Here is a 22932-nt window from a genome sequence, read left to right on the forward strand (position 1 = left end):
GAGTATTGTTGTTGAATGTTCTAGAAGCTACAGTTACAAATTTCAGGTTTGCATGTTCAGGGTCACCAGTCACTCCCGTAAGCAAACCCTATGTCCCCTACGATCTGGAGAACTCCCTTACTGCCTATTATCTAGTTAAACAATAGCATGACCAGAGGCCCGTAGCAATACGACCCCTCCTCAGTGCTCGCATCCTTTCAGAAGGCTGACTGAAAGCTGTGTGGTCTGGCATTCCAACTAATGGTCAGAATCAACATCTCGGATAGGGTGCGTTTCTATGGGAGTTAACCCTCTGAACTGAATCTAACTTAACAGCAAAATCAAAGATAAATTAAACCAAAATCCTTTCCAGGCCAAATAGATTAAAATCTCAAAGTGCTATATTGCACTTTCCAGAAAAATGCCTAATTTGAGGATGCCACCTTCAGTCTCCCTGGCCCCCTTTCCCAGGTGGTTGGGACAATATCTTTTCTGCCCTTCTGTGGTCGACACAGCAAGAGAGCCCCAGGTGGGCAGAGGAAACGCTTCAAGCACACCCTCAAAGCTTCCTTGAAAAAGTGCAACATCCCCACCGACACCTGGGAATCCCTGGCCCAAGACCGCACTAAGTGGAGGAGAAGCATCCGGGAAGGCGTCGAACAACTCGAGTCTCTTCGCCAGGAGCAAGCAGAAACCAAGCGCAGACATCGGAAGGAGCGCACGTTAACCCAAGCACCCCACCCACCCGCCCCTTCAACCACCGTCTGCCCCACCTGTGATAGAGACTGTACGTCCCACATTGGACTCATCAGTCACCTGAGAACTCATTTTTAGTGTGGAAACAAGTCATCCTCGGTTCCCAGGGACTGCCCAAGAAGAAGGTGGTTGTGGATATTTCTTTTCATTTTTCGCAGTTCTGTTTCCCTACTCTTTACTAGTTATCACAGCTAGTGGGCTCTGTTCAATCAGTTACATCAACTCTTCATAGGTGACAGGGAATCAGACACTTTGTGATTAAATGCTACCTGTCCCAAGGTGGGCTCCTGATCTCCAAGTCCGACTATCAGGATGCAGTCAGCTTGTCGAATACAGCGTTGGGTCCAAGGCGTCATGCTGTAGTCAGTCTGGTACAACACAATCCGATGAATGTCCTCTTGCTGGGCCAGCCAGCCCGAAAGACGGTATTCGTGGATGCTAAAAAAAAGAAATAAAAGGCACTGGTTGCTCACAGTGCAGGTAATAGTGCGACCTGCTCCACATGCCAACTGTACAAAGTGTATGGAGACAATACACGGGCGGCAGAACACTGGACTCGAACCCCTAGCGTCCAAGTTGGAATCGCCAACACCCAACCACAAAGGGCACTATCCGCATGGGAAGCCTTCTCCAATCTCAACCGGGGATGGACAACTGCACCCAGGGAGGCTCAGACAGTGCGATTATTCTTATTAACACGTAAAAATAAGCAAAGTCTAAATGGTGTAAATCAAAGCCAATAAAAATAAAATAAATCACAACTCAATGAGATAAGCCACATTTAATGGGGGGGGGGGGGGGGGTGGAGAGTATCGTTCTTTTAAGCGAGCAGACACTAGTACGTGCAACTGGTGCTATTTATTATGCATTATTTATTACACAATCTATATATTATTATGCACGTCACTAGTATTTTAGTAGAGAATATTGGTGGGGGCACTGAACATTTCGAATACCGCACAGGTTTTTGCCACCAGGATTTCAGTAAAGTGAAATGGCGGGTGTTTATAGTTCTTGTACTGTACCCAGTCGAACTGTGCAAAATACCCAGCAGTAGAATTATAGTTTTGTCTTTCCAAACTTGCATTGTGTCCGGAATAAGCTTTTAGCTAGGGTGACGCACTGGTTGCGACACCAATGGTACTGGGAGTGGGAGTAATGTTAAAGAGTGTCTCACAAGAAGCAGTGATCCCCCCCCCTATTGTGCACTGGTTTGATCTGGTCTGGTTTGGATAATTTAAAAAAAGTTAAAAACACAATTTGGGTCATCCATTAACAACAAGCAGACCTTGATGACACAATGTTACACATGACTGTATGCCCACTTAGTCCACCAGTGCAGGTCCGATTCCAGCCAAGACTAAAGACATGAAGAAATCTCTACTTCCTATTTCACATCAAACAGCCTCCCGAGGACACGTGGGTGGTCACAGTACAAACATGAGCAATAGGCACAAGCAGTGACACAGTAGGTCTCATCCTGTGACAAATGAGGACATTGTTCTACAATGGCTAGAATTAAAATAGAAGCCACCCTCCCTTAGCAAACTTTGGGAGGAAAGAGGGGCAACTCGAACCGAACCCACCCTTCAGGAAACTGACGGGATCGGGTGAAACGCTGGTTTTACACCCGCCTGATTTTAATACTGGGCAGGGTGCAAACCGGCATTCCACACAATCCCGTGGGATTCCCACCCGGCAAAGCAAGGTTAAAATTACCCTAAGATCTATAAAGGGCACGGGTCAGGCTGAATGAACTGGAAATTAGTCAGCTTACAGAAGTTTTTCTTTAGGTGTGAATTGACAGATGCAGTCAAAGAATTTAGATGGTATGGCAAATCTGTAAAACGGGAAGACCCGCTCATCAGTATGATACGCAAAATCTTGAATCAGGAATGACTGAACTGTCCCAGGAGCCTTTTGTCTGAAATAATTACGAGAGAATTTTGTCCCATTGTTGTCACTCCTCGCTGGAGATCTGAAATCCATGGATTAAAAGTTAATTTCATCCATGTGCAAAATCGTGTTATGAAGGTCAACGAAAGACTGCTCTATCCCAAAGTCCAGTCACTGATCTCACTGTGTAAGAAATGTGTCCTTTACATAGCAGCTAATCCCTTGTGGACTGATTATTGCTGTATTCTCAGTCAGTTGTGGCTCAGTGGGTAGCACTCCTCGGAGTCAGAAGGCTGTGGATTCAAGTCCCACTCCAGAGACTTGAGCACAAAATCTAGACTGCCACTCCCAGTGCCGTACTGAAGGAGTGCCGCACTGTCGGAGGTGCCAGCTTGCAGATGAGTCATTAAATGGAGGCCCCGTCTGCCCTCTCAGGTGGACGTAAAAGATCCCATGGCACATGTTGAAGAAGAACAGGGGAGTTATCCCCGGTGTCTTGGCCAATATTTATCCTTCAATCAAAATCACTAAAACAGATGACTTTGTCATCAATTTCATTGTAGTTTGTGGGAGCTTGCTGTGTGCAAATTGGCTGCCGTGTTTCCTACATTACAACAGTGACTACACTTCAAAAATACTTCACTGGCTGTAAAGCGCTTTGGGGCGTCCGGAGGTGGTGAAAGGCGCTCTAGAAATTCAAGTTCTTTCTTTAATATTATGATGTGCCTCACTGATTCTGGGTATTATTTAAATATGCATATAAATAGCCTGCATGCAGTGGCTAGACAGGCTGGCATTGCCTGCCTTTTGAAAGAGTCAGAGGAATGTGGTGGGTGCCCCACATGATCTCCAGTGGTCGATAAACCAATTAGGGGTACATGTTAATCCTGGGCACGCTAACGCAGGCCTGACAGACTTCGGCTCACAGAAGTCTCGGCATTGCTATGGAACACAAAGTAAACCTATCGGGAGCAAACCCAAACTGGAACAGGTATCATTAGAGGTTTGCAGTAACCTGCCTGATCATTGCATGCAGGCTAAAACTAATTAGATTTATTGACATGTACCCAAAATCAGTGAGGCACATCATGATACTAAAGAAAGAATTTATAGAGCCTTTCTCAGCTTCATGATGTCCCAAAGTGCTTTACAGCCATTTAAGTACTTTTGAAGTGTAGTCACTGTTGTAATGTAGGAAACGCAGCAGCCAATTTGCGCACAGCAAGCTCCCACAAACAGCAATGAAATAAACGACCAAGTCATCTGTTTGTGATTTTTGTTGAAGGATAAAGGATCGAAGGTCTGTGAAAAGTACGCAACTCTGGCACTCCCAGGTACCACGGAGGAGAGATTGAAACTTAAAACTGGTCCCTTTGGTGACACTGCTCGCTAATACAGACTCCATTTCCCATCCCAAATCAGCTGTGACTGGAGCCAGTGCGGTTGTCTACCCCTAGTATAGCAATGGCCCAGGAGCTGGGGCCCACCTGGTAATGAGACACGTGGGCAAGGAGATTGAATGAAAAGGAAATAAAAACGATGAATTCAAAAGTAAGCAACAAGTCCCTCAGGAGAAAGCCGACACGAGGAGGACTGCAGTCCTTCCTGAATCTGCCGAGAGGAAACACAATGAATACAGTGAGGGCAAATGAACCATCTGATCGACCTTGGGGCAATCAGGGAGGATTCAGTTGCAGCATTTTATTAAATTATGGATAAAGCTATAGTGGGAAACATTGCCCACCAATAACCTAATAAATTGATAACTCTATTTAAAATTACATCTCACCAGGTATCAACTAAAGCCCAACTTCTAGCTGCAGTGCTGGGAGTATTCTTATACAGTGTTATATATATTCTTACACAGCACTCTTACCTGTCCAGTGCTGATGCACCCAGGCGCTGCCTAATGATATCACTGGTCATCAGCAGAGTGGGGCCTATCAAGTTACAAAGACAGCAGTTCAGAGGAATTGTTAGTGTCAACGTGCACACTCGCTCTTTAGGGTAAATGGTACAAACGCGCTTCGGTCAAAGCAATTAGCTGGCCAGACGGTAAACAATGGATGGCAGAGATTACAACAGAAAACGCTGGAGAAACTCAGCAAGCCAGGGCAGCATCTGTGGAGAGAGAAATGGAGTTAATGTTTCAGGCCGAAGGGTCTTCGTCAGTTCTGACAAAGGGTCTTCGACCTGAAACGTTAACTCTGTTTCTCTCTCCATGGATGTTGCCTGGCCTGCTGAGTTTTTCCAGCGTTTTCTGTTGTTATTTCGGATTTCCAGCATCCACAGTATTTTGCTATCGTAATGGATGGCAGAGAGTTACTTCCTGGAGTTTAACTATTCCCTCCTCACCAATCCCCCTCCACCCTCCCAGTAGCACGGCTGAATCCTGATCATAACTAGTTTAATTGCCTTGCAATGGTACCTCCAGCAAAGCAGTGCAAATCAGAAAAGCCCCCGGTTCACTCGGAGGTCTGTGCGGAGTTAGCCCATTGCAGGTAGGGCAGGCGGCCAGCCTCAGCACCCCAGGTTAGAGACAAGAAATCTGTCTGGAATCCCCACTCCTGATTGCAATGACCCCTGCCACAGGGTAGGGCATGTACGTGGGCAGCTGGTGCCTTGTGGTACAATAGCCTGCTGGCACACAACTCTCAGATGTTGCCAATCAATACTTGATTGAGGTACTGAAAGGAAACTGGCACCGAGGAAACCGCACCCCAGGAAGGAGTCAACCCTGAGAAAATCAGCGAGAGGGGGAAAAACACACACAAAGAACAGCAAAACCAGGAAAAATACTTGGATTAAGATTTCCATCGACTGTCGATAAATTAAAACCAATGTGAAGTATTTGAATCAGAGGACATTCGATGGCTTGTTCAACAATTCAAACCCAGTAGGGGCGGATTATCGGTTGGGTTTATAATGCCGACATTATATGGCTGGCAGCGAAATGTCTTGGTGATTGGAATTCATTCGCAGTCGATTGTAAAAGAAACTCTCGCCAGTTTCAGCTTTACTGCTTCCCACTCATTGTTCGTATCTTGAGCTCGGTTTACTTCTGGAGGGTACATTACACCCATTCGTTCGCCATTTCTTTCCGTACAAGTGACCAACGCTCAACCTGCTCCCAAACCCTCTGTACATGGTGTCGAGCACCTCACTAACCAGTGAGGCAGAGCTCTCCGACGGTTCCCGCTAGCCACACTCGGCATCTCCTCACCACAGTGCAGCTGAGCAGCAGGAGAATGGTGCCTAGTGACTGATCAGCTTACCGCCCTGAAGGCGCTCATTTCAGAGTTCCTGTTTCAGGAATCTGGAGCAGGTTCAGTGAAATCAAGGCAAGACCTGAACTGACCCTCACCCAGTTTCTTGAACGTGCACTGTTTTATTGTTGGTGGTATTCTCGCACCGATAGAGTTGCAGAGGTCAATGTTCAGATTAACCCCAAAACCTTCTCAGCTGACAAAGGCTCAGATTTCACAGACCACGGAACTTATACATGGAACTCCCACTAACCAATCGCATTGAGTGCATGCGTCAGCTCCATGCTGAAGGCAGCAATCGGCACATCGTCACAGACAGGAAGCACAGCCACGGTGGAAAGGTTACTGGTTGGGTTTGTTACATCGGCACTGCTAGCTGTTGAGAATCCCAAAGCAGTACCTGAAAAGAATTGAGAGAGACAAATACTAGTTCATGAATTCATCTCGAAGGTAAAGTAAGGCCAGGCAATACAGACCTTGAAATACACACATGGGGAGCTCCTCCTGTCAGGTGGGATGTACCGCGGCAGCATGTTATCCACCAGTACACACACAGCACCACCATTCTGGCTGTAACCCTCGACAGCAGGAATGGGACTTCGTCCCGCTTACACCCTCCTGTACTTCCTAAAAATTCTCTGAGCTACAATTCAATCCCCACCATCGTGTTGCTCAGTTAGGTCAGGGAACACTCTGTTTTATAAGGACTGGAACAATGTATCATTATACAGTAAAAGGGAGCGTTTAAGTGTTGGTCACCCTTTTCGAGTAAGTACAAAGGGAGTGCGTTTGCAAAAGCTGCTTCCGGTTCAGGCAGAACCGTGATTAAACTAACCTGTCCCATTAAACCGCAAAGTGTAACTGGAGCAGAGTAGAAATCTGATCATCTGCCTCCTGAGCATCCCGCTGTGGGAAAGGAGATGTAAACCGGGCGTTATTCCACTTCACATACGCTGTATGTATTTGCACCCACTGATAGAATTACCACAGACCCTCCCCCCCACCCCCACCTCTACTATCGAAGAGGTCAAAGGCATAATTTCATTAAAAACTTCATTTGCTCTCAATTGGCTGCTGCCTTTCTACATTTTGTTTCACCGAGCCACCGTCCCGATGCTGCAGCTTCAAACATAGCTCAGCCGGGCAGAGGGCACCGTGATGCTGCAATCTATCGCAGAGCAAAGGCACGATGACTGCCCACCGCCACGCACATGGTGCCAGGTAATCCTGCCGGCCCCTCGGTCAGGGTCGGGCAGACGTACTGCATTCAGTTCTCATGTTTCAAGGTGGTCGCTGAGCTGGGGTTTGGTGGGAAAGAAGTCAAAAAGAAACCAATTGGCCATAAGTATTTTAAGTACAAATTAATTCAGAATCCCACAGCTGAGAGTCCTACCTGGAAACGTCCCGTGCACCTGCTGCAGGTTACCCAGGATCTTCTGACCCAGTAGATGAATTAACCGAGTGACTACCTGCAATTCACAAAGTTTGGCAAAATAATTAAAAGCATTAACCGTATACATGTCTTCAGAATTCTGGAAACCCGAGCTGCATCAACCCTAAACTAGCTCTATGGAACGGTCCTCGCGTGATCCCATTACTGCCCATCCATAAACATAGCAAGGGCATCTCCAGTAATGGTTTCTCACCCCTGCTCCACACCGTCACCTCCAGAGTCACTCAAGGATCCATCTTTCGTCCCCTCCTCTTCCTCATCTACATGCTGCCCCTCAGTGACATCACTTGAAGACATGGGGTCAGCTTCCACACGATACCCAGCTCTACCTCTCAATCACTTCTCTCGACCACTCCACCGCCTCAGACTGCTTGTCCAACACAGTCCTGGATGAGACACAGGTGATCTGTTCAATCCGGAGCTGGGTTTCACATCTCATACCCTCTCCCTCACAAAGACCTTCATCTCCACAACTTCGCCCTTCTACACTCATACTTCAGCCACTTTGCCTCATGCATGCCTTTGTCACCTCCAGAGATGACTACTCCAACATTTTCCTTGGTGACCTCCCTTCCTTCATATACTCCAAGTTGTCAGAAACCCTGTTCTGTGTATCCTGCCCCACACTAAGCCCCCCCTTGCCCAACACCCCTGTCCCTCACTGACTTACCCTGTCCAACACCTTAAATTTTAACTCCTTATTCTCATTTTTAAATCTCTCCATGACCTCGCTCTGCCCAATCTCTGCAAGCTCCTTCAGACTGGCATCCCTCTGAACACTACATTCCTGACTTCAGCCGATTCCCCGTCCCTTCGTCCCACCACTGGTGGCAAAGTCTTCAGTCGTCCAGGTCCGATTACCTGGAATTCCAACTACAACTGGCATTTATATAGCGCCTTTAAAGTAGCAAAACGTCTCAAGGTGCTTCACAGGAGCATAATGAAATAAAATAACTGACACCAAGCCAAAGGAGTAGACATTAGGACAGGTAACCAAATGATTGGTCAAAGGGAGAGGTTTTAAAGGAGCATCTAAAAGAGAGAGAGGAAGGTAGAGGGTTTTAGTGCAGGAATTCCAGAGCTGACAGCATGGCCACCATTGGCGGGGTGAAGGACGTCAGGTATGCCCAAGAGGCCAGAATTGGAGGAACGCAGAGTTCGCGGAGGGCTGTCGAGCTGGGGGAGGTTGCAGAGATAGGGAGTGTTGAGGCAGTGGACAGATTTGAACACGAGGAAGAGCGTTTTAAATTTGAGGTGTTGGTGGACCAGGATCTAATGTAGCTCAGCGAGCACAGGGGTGATGGGTGAACGGGCCTACAGAGCTATGGAACTACCTGGCTCTGGTAATCCTAAGCTGGATATACAGCAATACCTCTTGTTTCAATCTCCTATCAGTAGGTTTGTCAGCTCAAAGCCACCTCAGCCCCAAAGGGACCTGCTCATCTCCTCCCCAGCCCAAGGATGGTAGTCACTAGACAATTTACAAACTTTAATTGCTCACCATCTGAATAGCAGGTATCAGTAGCTCCTTACAATAAAATATGAATACATTGCTGCCATTTTCCTGAACACAGCACAGACGCAGACCGACCCCAAACAATGGTCCCACTGGTAGAGCGACCCCAAACAATGGTCCCACTGGTAGAGCGACCCCAAACAATGGTCCCACTGGTAGAGCGACCCCAAACAATGGTCCCACTGGTAGAGCGACCCCAAACAATGGTCCCACTGGTAGAGCGACCCCAAACAATGGTCCCACTGGTAGAGCGACCCCAAACAATGGTCCCACTGGTAGAGCGACCCCAAACAATGGTCCCACTGGTAGAGCGACCCCAAACAATGGTCCCACTGGTAGAGCGACCCCAAACAATGGTCCCACTGGTAGAGCGACCCCAAACAATGGTCTCACTGGTAGAGCGACCCCAAACAATGGTCCCACTGGTAGAGCGACCCCAAACAATGGTCCCACTGGTAGAGCGACCCCAAACAATGGTCCCACTGGTAGAGCGACCCCAAACAATGGTCTCACTGGTAGAGCGACCCCAAACAATGGTCCCACTGGTAGAGCGACCCCAAACAATGGTCTCACTGGTAGAGCGACCCCAAACAATGGTCCCACTGGTAGAGCGACCCCAAACAATGGTCTCACTGGTAGAGCGACCCCAAACAATGGTCCCACTGGTAGAGCGACCCCAAACAATGGTCCCACTGGTAGAGCGACCCCAAACAATGGTCCCACTGGTAGAGCGACCCCAAACAATGGTCCCACTGGTAGAGCGACCCCAAACAATGGTCCCACTGGTAGAGCGACCCCAAACAATGGTCCCACTGGTAGAGCGACCCCAAACAATGGTCCCACTGGTGGAGGTTCGAGGTTTCTGGCAGCTGCTTGCCTCTCCGCAACCCAATCATGCTAGGTACCAATCCCTGGATATAAGAGCCTCCAGGTAACGTCTTCCAGCATTTACTATATTTCTTCGACAGCACCTCCCAAACCCACACCCTCCACCACCTAGAAGGACAAGGGCAGCAGGCGCGTGGGAACACCACCACCTCCAAGTTCTCCAAGTCACACACCATCCTGACTCGGAAATATATTGCTGCTTCTCCATCGTCAAAATCCTGGACCTCCGCCCCCCCCCCCCCCCCCCAACAGCACTGTGGGAGTACCTTCACCACACGGACTGCAGCGGCTCAAGGCCACCTGCTCAAGGGCAACCAGGGATGGACAATAAATGCTGGCCTTGCCAGCGACGCCCACATCCCATGAACAAATTTAAAAAAAATGAAGACCCACCTTCAGTGTGGTGAAAAGGACCTACACTGGACAGCATGATGTACGATTCATCTTAATTCTCTGGGAGTTCGAAGTCCAATGTCAAGTAGTAAATTTACTTATTGTCAATTATTTTATCTATGTCGTCATGGGCTTTGGCAAAGAAGCTTGCCTCCCGCGAGGATGACTTCCCCTTCAAGGTGCCTGCTGGAGCTCTGAACCATGAAGGAGAACTGTTTGGGTGCATCTAATGGGGCACATCCGTGAACTCCATTTGCTATCATTGGAAAACAATGAGAAACCATCGCTCTCTGCAGCCCCAGGACCCTGCCACCCAAGCATTTGAGACAGACACTCCTTGCATCTTTCAAACAATGTGTTTGAGGTCTCAAATTGTGAAAAGCAATACTACTGCATGTGGCACTCACTGGCATATCTTGAGTTAACCAATTGTTCAAGATGGGGACTACAGCACACTAAATCAGTCCACCAGTACAATATTACCTATATAAAAGCACCCTTCAAGAATGAATGAAACAGACAATAATCTGACACCATCCCTTATGATGCCATCCAACATATCACTCAAAGACATCACGCTCCTCTTTCAAGAAAGGTCCCCCATCTACCTTTGTGATCTTGGAGCTGGAGTACATTCCTCAAATAAGGTGGCTATGCACTCCCGCACATTCCAGCTTATTCATGATGGCTGCAAGAGGCACTGGATTAAAAGCTGTGCAGAAACTGATGAAAGCAATATAACCTTGTGACATTCCCCCAGCACCATACAGTAGAATGAAATCCAGCCTATTCCTTTCCAGTTGCTCCATGGGTCTGCAAAATATCCAGTACAAGTGCCGGGACAGCCCAAAGAACCAGCAGTGAGATTCCCAGATAGCTTCTGTTCCCACTTCTTGGAAGGAATCACAAGCTACAACCTGCATTCAATTCCTGTGGTGGAACTACCGAGGCACCCGCCCTCTGTGATGTTTTGTGCCACAGTGTCACCCGTTACTCAATAACCCTGCATTTCAATAAACGTCACACCGAGTTGAGACGAGAGGACATTTGGAACTCTCCTAAAGGGATCGAGAGAGGCAGCAGCTTGTTATACTTTGGAGTAACATGCTATACAGAAAGCCGGTCTGGGTTTTGCCACCCACCTGAGGATACCGTCTCTTGATGTTATTCAGCGTGCCCTCAGGTAACTTGGCCAGCTCAGAGTCACGAACAGCATGCATGGTGGTGGCTCGGGGCTGATGCGTCAAGGCTTCAACCTGAATTGGAAAAAACATTTCTGTGAAATGGTCTTTAAATGACGAACAGGAAGCGACCCTCTGGTCCATCCAGCCTGTCCCATACAACCACGATGCCTTGTGCAACACAACATATACACTCCCCATCGACACGAAAGCCATGTGATTGCACTGGGATTTATTCGGTCTTAGACACAGTGCAGATACAAATTTGGTTTGCCTAAAACAAATGGATTCTTCGAACTTGTCTTCAGAATTTATCGGAGTAGCATAGCCGAGGTAAAACCATTCACATTCCCATCAGCGAGCCCATCGAACAGTCCAAATAAAAGGTCCTTCATTTTACTTCCCAAAGAACCAATACTTCGCACATCAAATTCAAACCTGACAGCCTCGTTTCTGGTATTAATAGCCAGTGGCGCACAGTGCTCCAGAATTTTCCAGTAAGTTTTTATTTGGGAGATACCCGCACTCCCCTCGGTGGTCACAATCAACTTGGGAGCAGGAAGTCAGAGCAGAATTCTGGCTTTTGCAACCTCTGGTATTGGGAGTGTTTTCACTACGCCAACTGCTGATCGCGGTTGTGGCACTGTGGGGGGTGGCATCACGCGTGGAGCCCAGGAGGTGAATGGGGGGGGGGGGGGGGGGTGCGGTGGTGAACTGGGGGGGGGGGGAAGACAATGAGAGTCTCGCTGGAGACTTCCCATCAGCCTCCTGTACTGTGCACTGGCTCGAGACCAGCCCGACTGCCCACTGTTCAGCCGGGGGTGGTGAAGAGTGAATGGTGATTTAGTGCGAGTGTCAGTTGTAGGAAATCTTGGTCTACACGGCCACTTTAGCAAGAAGAGGGCAGAGAGAAGCCACCTGACTACTGCAGCTATTACTGCCATCTTATACATTGACTCAGTCCCCCCCAGCAAACCAGGACACAGACAATCTTTTGTAGGGCGGGGGGGAGAGAAAGAGAACTAATTACCACTCCAATCAGATCCCCACGTCCATATTCTCCTACTAGTTCTTTCTTGTCATTGGCCTTTCGGATCACAGACCGCAGGCGCCCGTTTAGGACGATGTAGGTACAGTCCGATCGGTCAGCCTGCCTGCAAAATAAAACAAAACACAGAATCAGCCTCTCAGGGGCCTCAAAAGCAGGTCCTTTACTGCAACTTATCTCCTGTGAGATCTGGGACGAGGAGAGAACAAACAATGATGGTTATTACTTCATATCACACAAATCTGCCCCATGTGGGGAGTTATCCGTCCAACTTCTTGGAACAGACAGCCACGACATAGCTGGTTAGGTTAACGAGCTTAAACACTGCAACCACAGTGGTGCTCCTCGCCAACATTCTTCTGCGAGCTTCTTTTGCAAATGAAGTGACCATTTCTTTTAAATCACTAACTGCTCCCACAATGATAGATGAATGCAACACGCAAGGTGTCTAACAGTCACTATGGTGTCAGAATTCAGGTGGGCATTGGCCGTTGACGGGGGAATGAACTGAAGACCACAGCAACAAGATCAGACCCATGCAGAGATATGGAGCAAATCAATACTCTTATTTAATTAGCAAATGTGGACTATCAAGTAGGAAAAAGGAAACTTTACATCAGAGACTATGAGGAGGTAGTGAACGTAGAGAAGGAGAAAGAGAAGTAGACTTAGTTCCAGAAAGAATAAGCTGGGAGAAGACAGGCAGGTTTTTAAATATAATCATTTTACTTTTTTCCCTGTATGTTTGGTGGCATCAGTTCCACAGTTTTTAATGATCCTTAAACTTTATCTTTTAACAGTCTATGCAGTGGTTCCCAAACTTTATTTATTGCGCACCCCTGTCCAGATGTAGCAGCTGCCCGTGTACCCCTACCAGCATATGGTTTAATACTTTAACCCCATTAATACCCAAGCATTGTACAAAATGTACAAATTATAATACACATATATAACAGCAACTGAAACTCTGTATGGAGAAATAGATCGACATGCTCGCTTCCCATCTCATTACAGAGAGTGGAAAATATTCTGGAGTTCAAGGGTAGAGCTTTTATAAAGTTTACCAACTGCACAGCATTGGCCAGCGCCTCCTCCAAGTTGGTAGGGATGCTTTTAGCAGCGAGTGCTTCCTTCTGTATACTGCAATGCACCCACATGGCACTGGGAGGGAGTGCTCTGATAGGTGTCACTACTCCACCTTGCCTACCATTGACCTTGCTCCATCGGTACCGATGCCAATGCATCGTGACCAGGCGATATAGTTATAGTGAGACGTATACAACCAAACAGAAACCCCGACTTAGTTCTGAGCTCAGTTAGACTTGACAGTTGCTGGGCAACTGAAACCATGCTATAGTCTATGGTGATTGGAGGTGAGGGCTCTGTATGTCATCGTCTCTGTATCGGTGTTCGGATCAGCACATCTTGAAGTAAATTAACTACTTTATATAACAAATTACCAGAGTTTTAAAGCTTCGTCTGAGCAGATTATAAAAATGCAATAAATAAAATAATTAATCCACCATTAGACAATTTCTCCCACGTACCACCCAGAGATGTCTCAGGTATGCCCAGGGGTACACTTACCACAGCTTGGGAACCCCTGGTCTATGGAATATGTAAACCTATTGGTGGCCTCGTACTGCACTTGCATAAAGAACACCACACTAATGTAACACTTGAGAAGAATCACTATTTTACATCACTTTTAATCCAATTGTTAAGACCTTAGTTTTCTTCACAAACTGTAGTGTGAATTGAGAAGACACATGCCTTGCGTACGAGGGTTGGAGAAAGGGCTGTTAACACTGAGGCCCTCATTCTCTTGCCTGCCTTATGTCTAGTCAGGTTGTGTGCCAGGAGCACTGCATTGCTGAATGTGCTTTAAAAAAAAAAGTGAAATAAAAATTGTGTGTGTATGTATGAATGTAGGGATTCTTTTTTCTTTGATTGGCCCAACAGCAGCCAATTATATTGCAAAACTAAAAGCAGGAAGCAAAATGACACTTAACTAATGAACCGTCTGGGAGAGACGGCTTTCAGTACACCAGCTAAAGAGCGAGTATGTTAACCAGACCATGGAGTGGCAGTGGGAACGTCAAGCTCTAGTCCTGGATCTGCACTTGCTGCATGTTCTGCTGCTGTAACCCTGCCCTCAGCCACCAGTCACCATGCAGACCGCACACTCGCCATGAATGAACTATGTCGCGGGAGATGGACTAAATTAAACTATGGAGATTGACCCAATAGGAGGCCTTTAAAATTATGAAGAGATTCGATACCGTAGGCTTAGAGAAGATGCTTCCACTTATAGGGAGTCCAATACTAGGGGCCATAAATGTAAAATAGTCACCAATAAACCCAATAAGGAGTTCAGGAGAAACTTCTTTACCTAGAGAGTGGTTAGAATCTGGAACTCGCTACCATGTTGAGTAATTGAGGCCAAAAGCATAGATGCATTTAAGGAGAAGTTAGATAAGCATATACAGGAAACTGGTTTATCCGGAGGTTCTATGTCCGGAAACCTCGATCTACCTGCAGAAATCAGGAGCCGTTTTGGTAGTTTTTTTTTCTTCTCGTGGCTTTTTTTTTTCCAACAGTCAGGCTCTGGAAAGTCTTCTGAAGCTGTTGCTAAACTACAGAGACGCTTCCAAGGTACGGGCCGACTGTTTAGAAGCTGTTGCTAAGCAACAGTGTTTGTTGTCGGATACGGAGATGAAAACCTCCGTATGCTTCAACATTAACGCTGGTATGTCCGGCAGTTTTGATAGATCGGCAACAGCTCGGTCCCGTCAGTGCCGGATATCACAAAGTTTCCTGTATGAGGGAGAAGGTTATGCTGATAGGGGGAGATGGCGTAGGGTGGGAGGAGGCTCGTGTGGAGCATCAACTCCGGCATGGCCCAGTTGGGCTGAATGGCCTGTTTCCGTGCTGTTAATTCGATGGGTCAGAGTTTACTGCAGCAGGGCAGCTAACGGTGTCTGCCATTCGCTAGACTTGCCACTGCACCATTCAGCTCAAAACAATTATGCCCACTAAGTTATTGAAAGTGTGAGCAGATAACGGCGCAGCAAAAGAAACAGGGCATCTGGGACCCGAGTGAACAGGGCAACCGACTGTGTATCAACTTAACCAATCAGATGGAAGGATTGAGAAATAAACAACAGAAAACTGAGAAGCAAAGGTAAATTAGAGTGAGTGAATTCAGCGTCAAATCAGGTACAGAAAGAGAAGTAAAAAAGAGGAAGATTGGAGTAAGAGAAAAAAAAGACAAAGGAAAAGTAGTTTTTTTTTTAAAATTTGACATTTAAAAATCTCAACATAGACAATAGGAGCAGGAGTAGGCCATTCGGCCCCTCGAGCCTGCTCCGCCATTCAATGCGATCACGGCTGATCATCCAAATTCAGTACCCTGTCCCTGCTTTCTCCCCATACCCCTTGATCCCTTTAGCCTTAAGAAATATATCCAACTCCTTCTTGAATATATTTAATGAATTGGCCTCTACTGCCTTCTGTGGTAGAGAATTCCACAGGTTCACCACTCTCTGGGTGAAGAAATTCCTCCTCATCTCAGTCCTAAATGGCTTACCCCTTATCCTGAGACTGTGACCCCTGGTTCTGGACTCCCCGACCATCGGGAACATCCTTCCTGCATCTAGTCGGTCTAGTCCTGTTAGAATTTTATAAGTTTCAATGAGATCCCCTCTCATTCTTCTAAACTCCAGCGAGTATAAGCCTAATCGACCCAATCTCTCCTCATAAGTCATTCCTGCCATCCCAGGTATCAGCCTAGTGAATCTTCGCTGCACTCCCTCCATGGCAAGAACATCCTTCCTCAGATAAGGTGACCAAAACTGCACACAATACTCAAGGTGTGGTCTCACCAAGGCCCTACTGCAGCAAGACATCCTTGTTCCTGTACTCGAACCCTCTCGCTACGAAGGCCAACATACTATTTGCCTTCTTAACCGCCTACTGCACCTGCATGCTTACCTTCAGCGACTGGTACACAAGGACACCCAGGTCTCGTTGCACTTCCCCTTTTCCCAATCTATTGCCATTCAGATAAATAATCTGCCTTCCTGTTTTTGCCACCAAAGTGGATAACCTCGCATTTATCCACATTATACTGCATCTGCCATATCACCCAACCTGTCCAAATCATGCTGGAGTTTCTCAGCATCCTCCTCACAGCACATACGCCCACCCAGCTTTGTGTCGTCTGCAAACTTGGAGATATTACATCTAGTTCCCTCGTCTAGATCATTAATATATATTTTGAATAACTGGGGTCCTAGCACCGATCCCTGCGGTACCCCACTAGTCACTGCCTTCCACTCGGAAAAAGACCCGTTTATTCCAACTCTTTGCTTCCTGTCTGCCAACCAGTTCTCTATCCAAGTCAGTACCTTACCCCCAATCCCATGTGCTTTAATTTTGCACGCTAGTCTCTTATGCGGGACCTTATCGAAAGCCTTCTGAAAGTCCAAATACACCACATCCACTGGTTCTCCCTTATCTATTCTACCAGTTACATCCTCAAAAAATTCCAGTAGATTAGTCAAGCACGATTTACCTTTTGTAAATCCATGTTGACTTTGTCCGATCCTGTTACTGTTTTCCAAGTGCTCTGCTATTACATCTTTTATAATGGACTCTAGCATTTTCCCCACTACCGATGTCAGGCTAACCGGTCTATAATTCCCTGTTCTTTCTCTACCACCTTTTTTGAATAGTGGGGTAACATTAGCTACCCTCCAATCCATGGGTACTGTTCCAGAGTCTATAGAATTTTGGAAGATGACCTGCAATGCATCTACTATTTCTAGGGCCACTTCCTTAAGTACCCTGTTAATACCTGAAGGAATGAGACTTGGAATAATTAAGTTTCAGTGCTAGAGAGGTTGATTAGCAGTAATTAACAATAAGTGTACTTACGCTTGTAATGACAAGACTTAACTTTCTGTGGCGAGTTTAGTTTGTATCAACCGCACAAATACAGCAACCTCACGCCACTGAATGCATTTCAATGGTGAGGCATGCAGCAAAATGCCGTTTTCGCAAAAGTAACGGCGGAATGGAGCAACTCGGACAACAACTTTTGGATTTTTGATTTTAACTGCGCGTCTGCCCCTCGCCTGAAGTTGCTGTACCATTTGTGCATAAAAACGGCAAGCGCCATTAGCCCCACCGTTACTTTGACAGAGAAAGCTGTCCCGATGTAATTCTATGCAAAGACAGGGCATCCAAATTTGAACAGTGCGGCCTTACCTGTACAGGGCACGGCCGGCTTCCACTGCCATCCAGTCAATCGCAAAGTCCATTTGTCGAACAAACGGGGACATTCTAACAGCTACATTGTGTGCAGTACTGAGGACAACATTGGGCTGTTCTCGCATTATTCTGCAAAATGAAGACCAGGTATAAATCAGCCACAGCACCACTCGGCACCAGTACAGCTCAATTGCCCACGTTAGTTACACTGCACAGCAACCGGAATCAGCTGCAGAGTGCCTCATCTCTGGATAGTTAGCACACCTAGAATAATGTGGCTTCTAAACAGGACCCAGGATTACAAGATGCAGATGTTCATACAGTGCATTTCAATAAGCTGCAGATCAACACGATGACAAATCTATCCAATGAACTCATGAATGATGTATGCACTGGCAATGTTCAGATGAAGGGTAATGACTACTTGTATTTGGATCGTGCCATTAATGTAGAAAAATGTCCCAAAGCACTTTGCAGGAGCAATCAAAGAGAAAATGGATTCCGAGCCAAAGGGGCACCAAACTCTTGGTCAAAGAGTGGGTTTTTAGGACATTCTTATACAGGGTAGAGGGAGGTGGCAAGGAGGAGGGGTTTAAAGAGGGCAATAAAGAGCGTTTGGTCAGGCGGCTGAAGGCAGGGCTGCTGATGGTGAGCACAGGGAGATGGGAATGCACAGGTGACTAGAGTCAGAGGAATGGAGAATTTGGAAAGGGCAGGGTGGAGGGAGGGTTGTAGAGTTGGAGGAGGTTAAAGATAGAGAGGGGCGAGGGCATGAAGGGAATTAAACACAAAGCTGAGAATTATAAATCTGAGGCACAGGGGGTCTGGGAGCCATTGTCGGGAAACAAGGAAAGGGGCGACGGATAATCAGGGTACACCCGAGAATTCCTTTCTCTTCACGGATGCAGACTGACCTATGGTGTATCTCACCATTCTCTGATTTTACATACGGACGACGTTATTCTCAGTAACAAACTATGGATTATGATTTGATGAGATTTCAATGATTGCAGCACAATTGTTAATCTCATCAAGCACACAGGGAGAGCGCAGACAGGCTATGACCTTTCAACAGGCTGACAGTTTAGGAAGAAATGGGAATCTTAAGGCTCGGAAGAGGGCGGGGGAATGAGGGGGAACCTACAAATACACCAATCACAGGCAGGACAAGGGTAAAATAATCTAAAAACTGTTAAAATAGAAAACCTTTGGTGAGAGAACAGATCATCAATGAGATAATGTAGCTCTATAAAAAGGACAATGACTATGCAAGGGGTGGGAAGTACCTCCATTCAGATCCTACTCATTGAAATGAGCGGATCATTTCAGCAACTTCTCCTAGCGGCAGGACACTACAGGGATAATCAGAGGCTGGCAAGCAGTGCTCCGTGTCTGCACGGGAATGCGCAAGGACAGAGCACATCACTCACTCACTCAACATCCAGGAGAGGGGCAACAGACCAGATGCTCCCCACGCCCGCCACTGTCTTAGAAACTTCACTAGTTAGTGAGGTACAAGCTGCTGACTAGCGAGCTCCACAGTCAAACATACTAGCCAAGAATGGCTCACACAGCAAGACAACTAGCAATCGAAAAATTCAACTAGCCATACTATTTGAGAGAGTTGCATTTAGCGAAAGAGGTGGAAACTATTTAACAAGCTACAGAAACTACTTCAATGGGCGGGGGGGGGGGGGGGGTGTGGGGGAAAGAGAGAGAGTCAGGCACCAGGGGTGGGGGAGGGAGTCAGCCTCAAGCACTGTTCACATTCAATCCCCTCTGCCCACGATTTCCTGCCCGACTACAGTTTGTGTGCCGGGGTGCTCGTGCTCGGCCGGGTGGTGAGGAGGGCTCGGCCCTTGTCCTGTTCCACCTCCCCAAATTAGGCGAGCTCTCTGCACGAGGTGGGACCCCTCGCAGGGAGCTGGGGAACCTTTATTTAAACCACCTGCCTTTGCCATATTCAGCAGAGCCAGCCGTTTTGGGGGGGGGGGGGGGGGCGGTGGGCGTGCTCCCGGTGATGTGAAGCCACCCCACCTGGCCCTGGGACCAGAATACCCACAACCGTGCTGAGCAACTGAACATCGCCATCTTCCTACAACTCGAGCGGAAGCAACTGCGCAGCAACACGTGGCAGAGAGCGTTCCGATTCCCGGAAACCCCGCAGAACACAAACTGGTGAGAAGGAACGCAAGTGTACAACTAACAGAACGCCTGGCCATACTGACTCATAGAAGTCGGATTTGGAGATCTTCAGGAAGATGCAGTCACGGTTTGCTTTGACGGTGAAGATCAACGGCTCCCCAGTCAGGACAGCGAGCTGGCCCACCATTTCTCCAGGGTAGGTCACAAACAGGCACACATCGTCCTCCTTGTCAATCATTCGCTGATAAACGTGCAGGCAGCCGGACAGCACGAAGTGCAAACTGACATCCTGCATTCGGGAGAGATGACAGCACACACTTCACAACACTGCTGGGAGGGGACGGGGCAAGATCATACAGTACAGCTGGTGGGCTACGCAAGATGCATTTTGCAATCAACAGGAAGACAAACTACTGAAACCTGAAACTCCTTCACTTCTTAAAAACCCAAATTTGTGTCAACTTGCTGAAGTCCGAATTAAAATCCGTGCAGTTTCGCAACTCGCCCTGTAAAACTGGTAACCGTGTCAGCTGTGGCTGAGTGGGTAACGCCCTCGCATCGGAGTCGGAAGGTTGTGGGTTCAAACCCCACTCCAGGGACTTGAGCCCATAATCTGGCTGCAGTGTGTACCATCTACAAGATGCACTGCAGCAACTCGCCAAGGCTTCTTCGGCAGCACCTCCGAAACCCACGACCTCTTCCACCTAGAAGGACAAGGGCAGCAGACGCATGGGAACACCACCACCTCCTGCAAGTTCCCCTCCAAGTCACACATCATCCTGACTTAGAAGTATATCGCCGATCCTTCATCGTCGCTGGGTCAAAATCCTGGAACTCCCTCCCTAACAGCACTGTGGGAGCACCTTCACCACACGGACTGCAGCGGTTCAAGGCGGCGGCTCGCCACCACCTTCGAGGGCAATTAAGGATGGGCAATAAATGCTGGCTTTGCCAGCGACACCCACATCGTACAAAAACAAATTAATAAAAAGTCTAGGCTGACACTCCAGTGCTGAGGGAGTGCTGCACTGTCGGAGGTGCAATCTTTCAGTTGAGGCATTAAATCAAGGCCCTGTCTGCCCTCTCAGGGGGATGTGAAAGATCCCACGGCACCATTTGGAAGAGCAGTCGTGTTCTCCCCAGTGTCCTGGTCGATATTTTCCCCTCAACCAACATCTAAAGCAGATCATCTGGTCATTTACCTCATTGCTGTTTGTGGGAGCTTGCTGTGCGCAAATCGTCTGCCGCGTTTCCTACATTACAACAGTGACTACACTTCAAAAGTACTTCATGGGCTGTAAAGCGCTTTGGGACGTCCTGAAAGGCGCTATAGAAATGCAAGTTCTTTCTTGTCTTTAAAAATGCTCCATCACCGGTCACTGCCGGAGGATTCAGCCACACAGTAGCGGATCCCCAGTTTGGGGCGGGGGTCATTGTACTCACCTGGTCTCCCTGACGGGCCAGCAGGGTTCCAGATTTGGCGTGGTGCAGGGTTACACGGTTGTTGAGCAGAGAGGGATCCTAGGACAGAAAGGGAAGAAATCATTAATAGTCAGTTACATCAAGGGCAGTGCAGGAGAAGAGCATCTGCGCAGTGACCAGGGCAGCGGCAGCACAGGGTGAGAATCAGGGCAGAGGCAAAGGGTGTTGCAGAGAGGGAACTCGGCTGCAGATTGGGGTCAAGCTATACACTGAAGCTCTGCACTTCTGAGCTAAGCCTCAAGGTGGCAAACTGGGCTGGGAGATGAGTCGAGGCTGGAGGTGCGGAGGTGTTTGTGGGAGCCAAAAAAGGACAACTTTAGTCTTGCTGGCATTAAGCACGAGGAACCTTTGGCTCATGCGGGTCTTGATGGTGGATAGGCGGCAACAGTCGTAGGTCAACTAAAGAGGTAGCGGGGTAGAGCTGGGTGTCACCATGCCCTGTGCTTGAGGATTGCCAAGGGAGTGTGTGTAAATAATGACGGGGAGGCCAAGGCTAGAGCCCTGGGGTACACCAGAGGCGACAGCGTGGAGAAACCATTTGAGAAGATGTAATGTGCGTAGTATGAGACACAGGAGTGGAACCAGGAAAGAGCAGCGTCAGGGAGCTAAACTCATGCAACAGTGGCAGGGGGGGGTGAGCTTGTGCAGGAGACGCTGGAGTATGATAGAGTGATTGACAAAAGTCAAATGGAGTGAGATGGTTGAGGCCAGTGAGGGACAGTCAGCAACAGTCAGTTGCCCAAAATACCATTGACAACTTTGACCCATTGCTAACTGCGTCACAACTATCCTCGGATTAGAAACTCGATCAAAAAGCCAGGCCTCGATCCCACAGCCTATGTATTCAGCAACAACTCAGTTTACACGCTGAACAACTCAGTCTACACGCTGAACAACTCCGTCTACACGCTGAACAACTCCGTCTACACGCTGAACAACTCAGTCTACACGCTGAACAACTCAGTTTACACGCTGAACAACTCAGTCTACACGCTGAACAACTCAGTCTACACGCTGAACAACTCAGTCTACACGCTGAACAACTCAGTCTACACGCTGAACAACTCAGTCTACACGCTGAACAACTCAGTCTACACGCTGAACAACTCCGTCTACACGCTGAACAACTCCGTCTACACGCTGAACAACTCAGTCTACACGCTGAACAACTCCGTCTACACGCTGAACAACTCCGTCTACACGCTGAACAACTCCGTCTACACGCTGAACAACTCCGTCTACACGCTGAACAACTCAGTCTACACGCTGAACAACTCAGTCTACACGCTGAACAACTCAGTCTACACGCTGAACAACTCCGTCTACACGCTGAACAACTCCGTCTACACGCTGAACAACTCCGTCTACACGCTGAACAACTCAGTCTACACGCTGAACAACTCAGTCTACACGCTGAACAACTCAGTCTACACGCTGAACAACTCAGTCTACACGCTGAACAACTCCGTCTACACGCTGAACAACTCAGTCTACACGCTGAACAACTCCGTCTACACGCTGAACAACTCCGTCTACACGCTGAACAACTCAGTCTATACGCTGAACCATCTGCACAACACTGATTAGCCAGCTGAAGTCTGCTTGCTGCAAAGGAAACTAATAAGTGAGGGCAGTTTATAGGAACAGGAGGAGGC

At 47.8% G+C, this 22932-nt stretch overlaps 1 protein-coding gene across 22 annotated transcripts in view; it reads right to left on the reverse strand.

Annotated features, from left to right (window-relative positions):
- Positions 1 to 22932, reverse strand: part of pnpla6 (patatin-like phospholipase domain containing 6) — a 194259-nt gene that overhangs the window by 90395 nt on the left and 80932 nt on the right. For all 22 annotated transcript variants that reach the window (XR_015074306.1, XM_085971499.1, XM_085971497.1 and 19 more), the window contains 9 exons: positions 21239 to 21316; positions 19879 to 20084; positions 17648 to 17779; positions 12359 to 12482; positions 11290 to 11403; positions 7291 to 7366; positions 6151 to 6297; positions 4508 to 4571; positions 1005 to 1173 (listed from right to left, as the gene is read on the reverse strand). Coding sequence is in view for 21 of the 22 variants with exons in the window: in XM_085971499.1 (XP_085827625.1) it covers positions 1005 to 1173; positions 4508 to 4571; positions 6151 to 6297; positions 7291 to 7366; positions 11290 to 11403; positions 12359 to 12482; positions 17648 to 17779; positions 19879 to 20084; positions 21239 to 21316 (1110 nt within the window). In the remaining variant the exon portion in view is untranslated. The remainder of the gene's footprint in view (positions 1 to 1004; positions 1174 to 4507; positions 4572 to 6150; positions 6298 to 7290; positions 7367 to 11289; positions 11404 to 12358; positions 12483 to 17647; positions 17780 to 19878; positions 20085 to 21238; positions 21317 to 22932) is intronic.

This window comes from Somniosus microcephalus, chromosome 31 (assembly GCF_052327205.1).
Source record: "Somniosus microcephalus isolate GS21.2 chromosome 31, FLI_Smic_1.0, whole genome shotgun sequence".
Classification (NCBI taxonomy): Eukaryota; Metazoa; Chordata; class Chondrichthyes; order Squaliformes; family Somniosidae; genus Somniosus; species Somniosus microcephalus.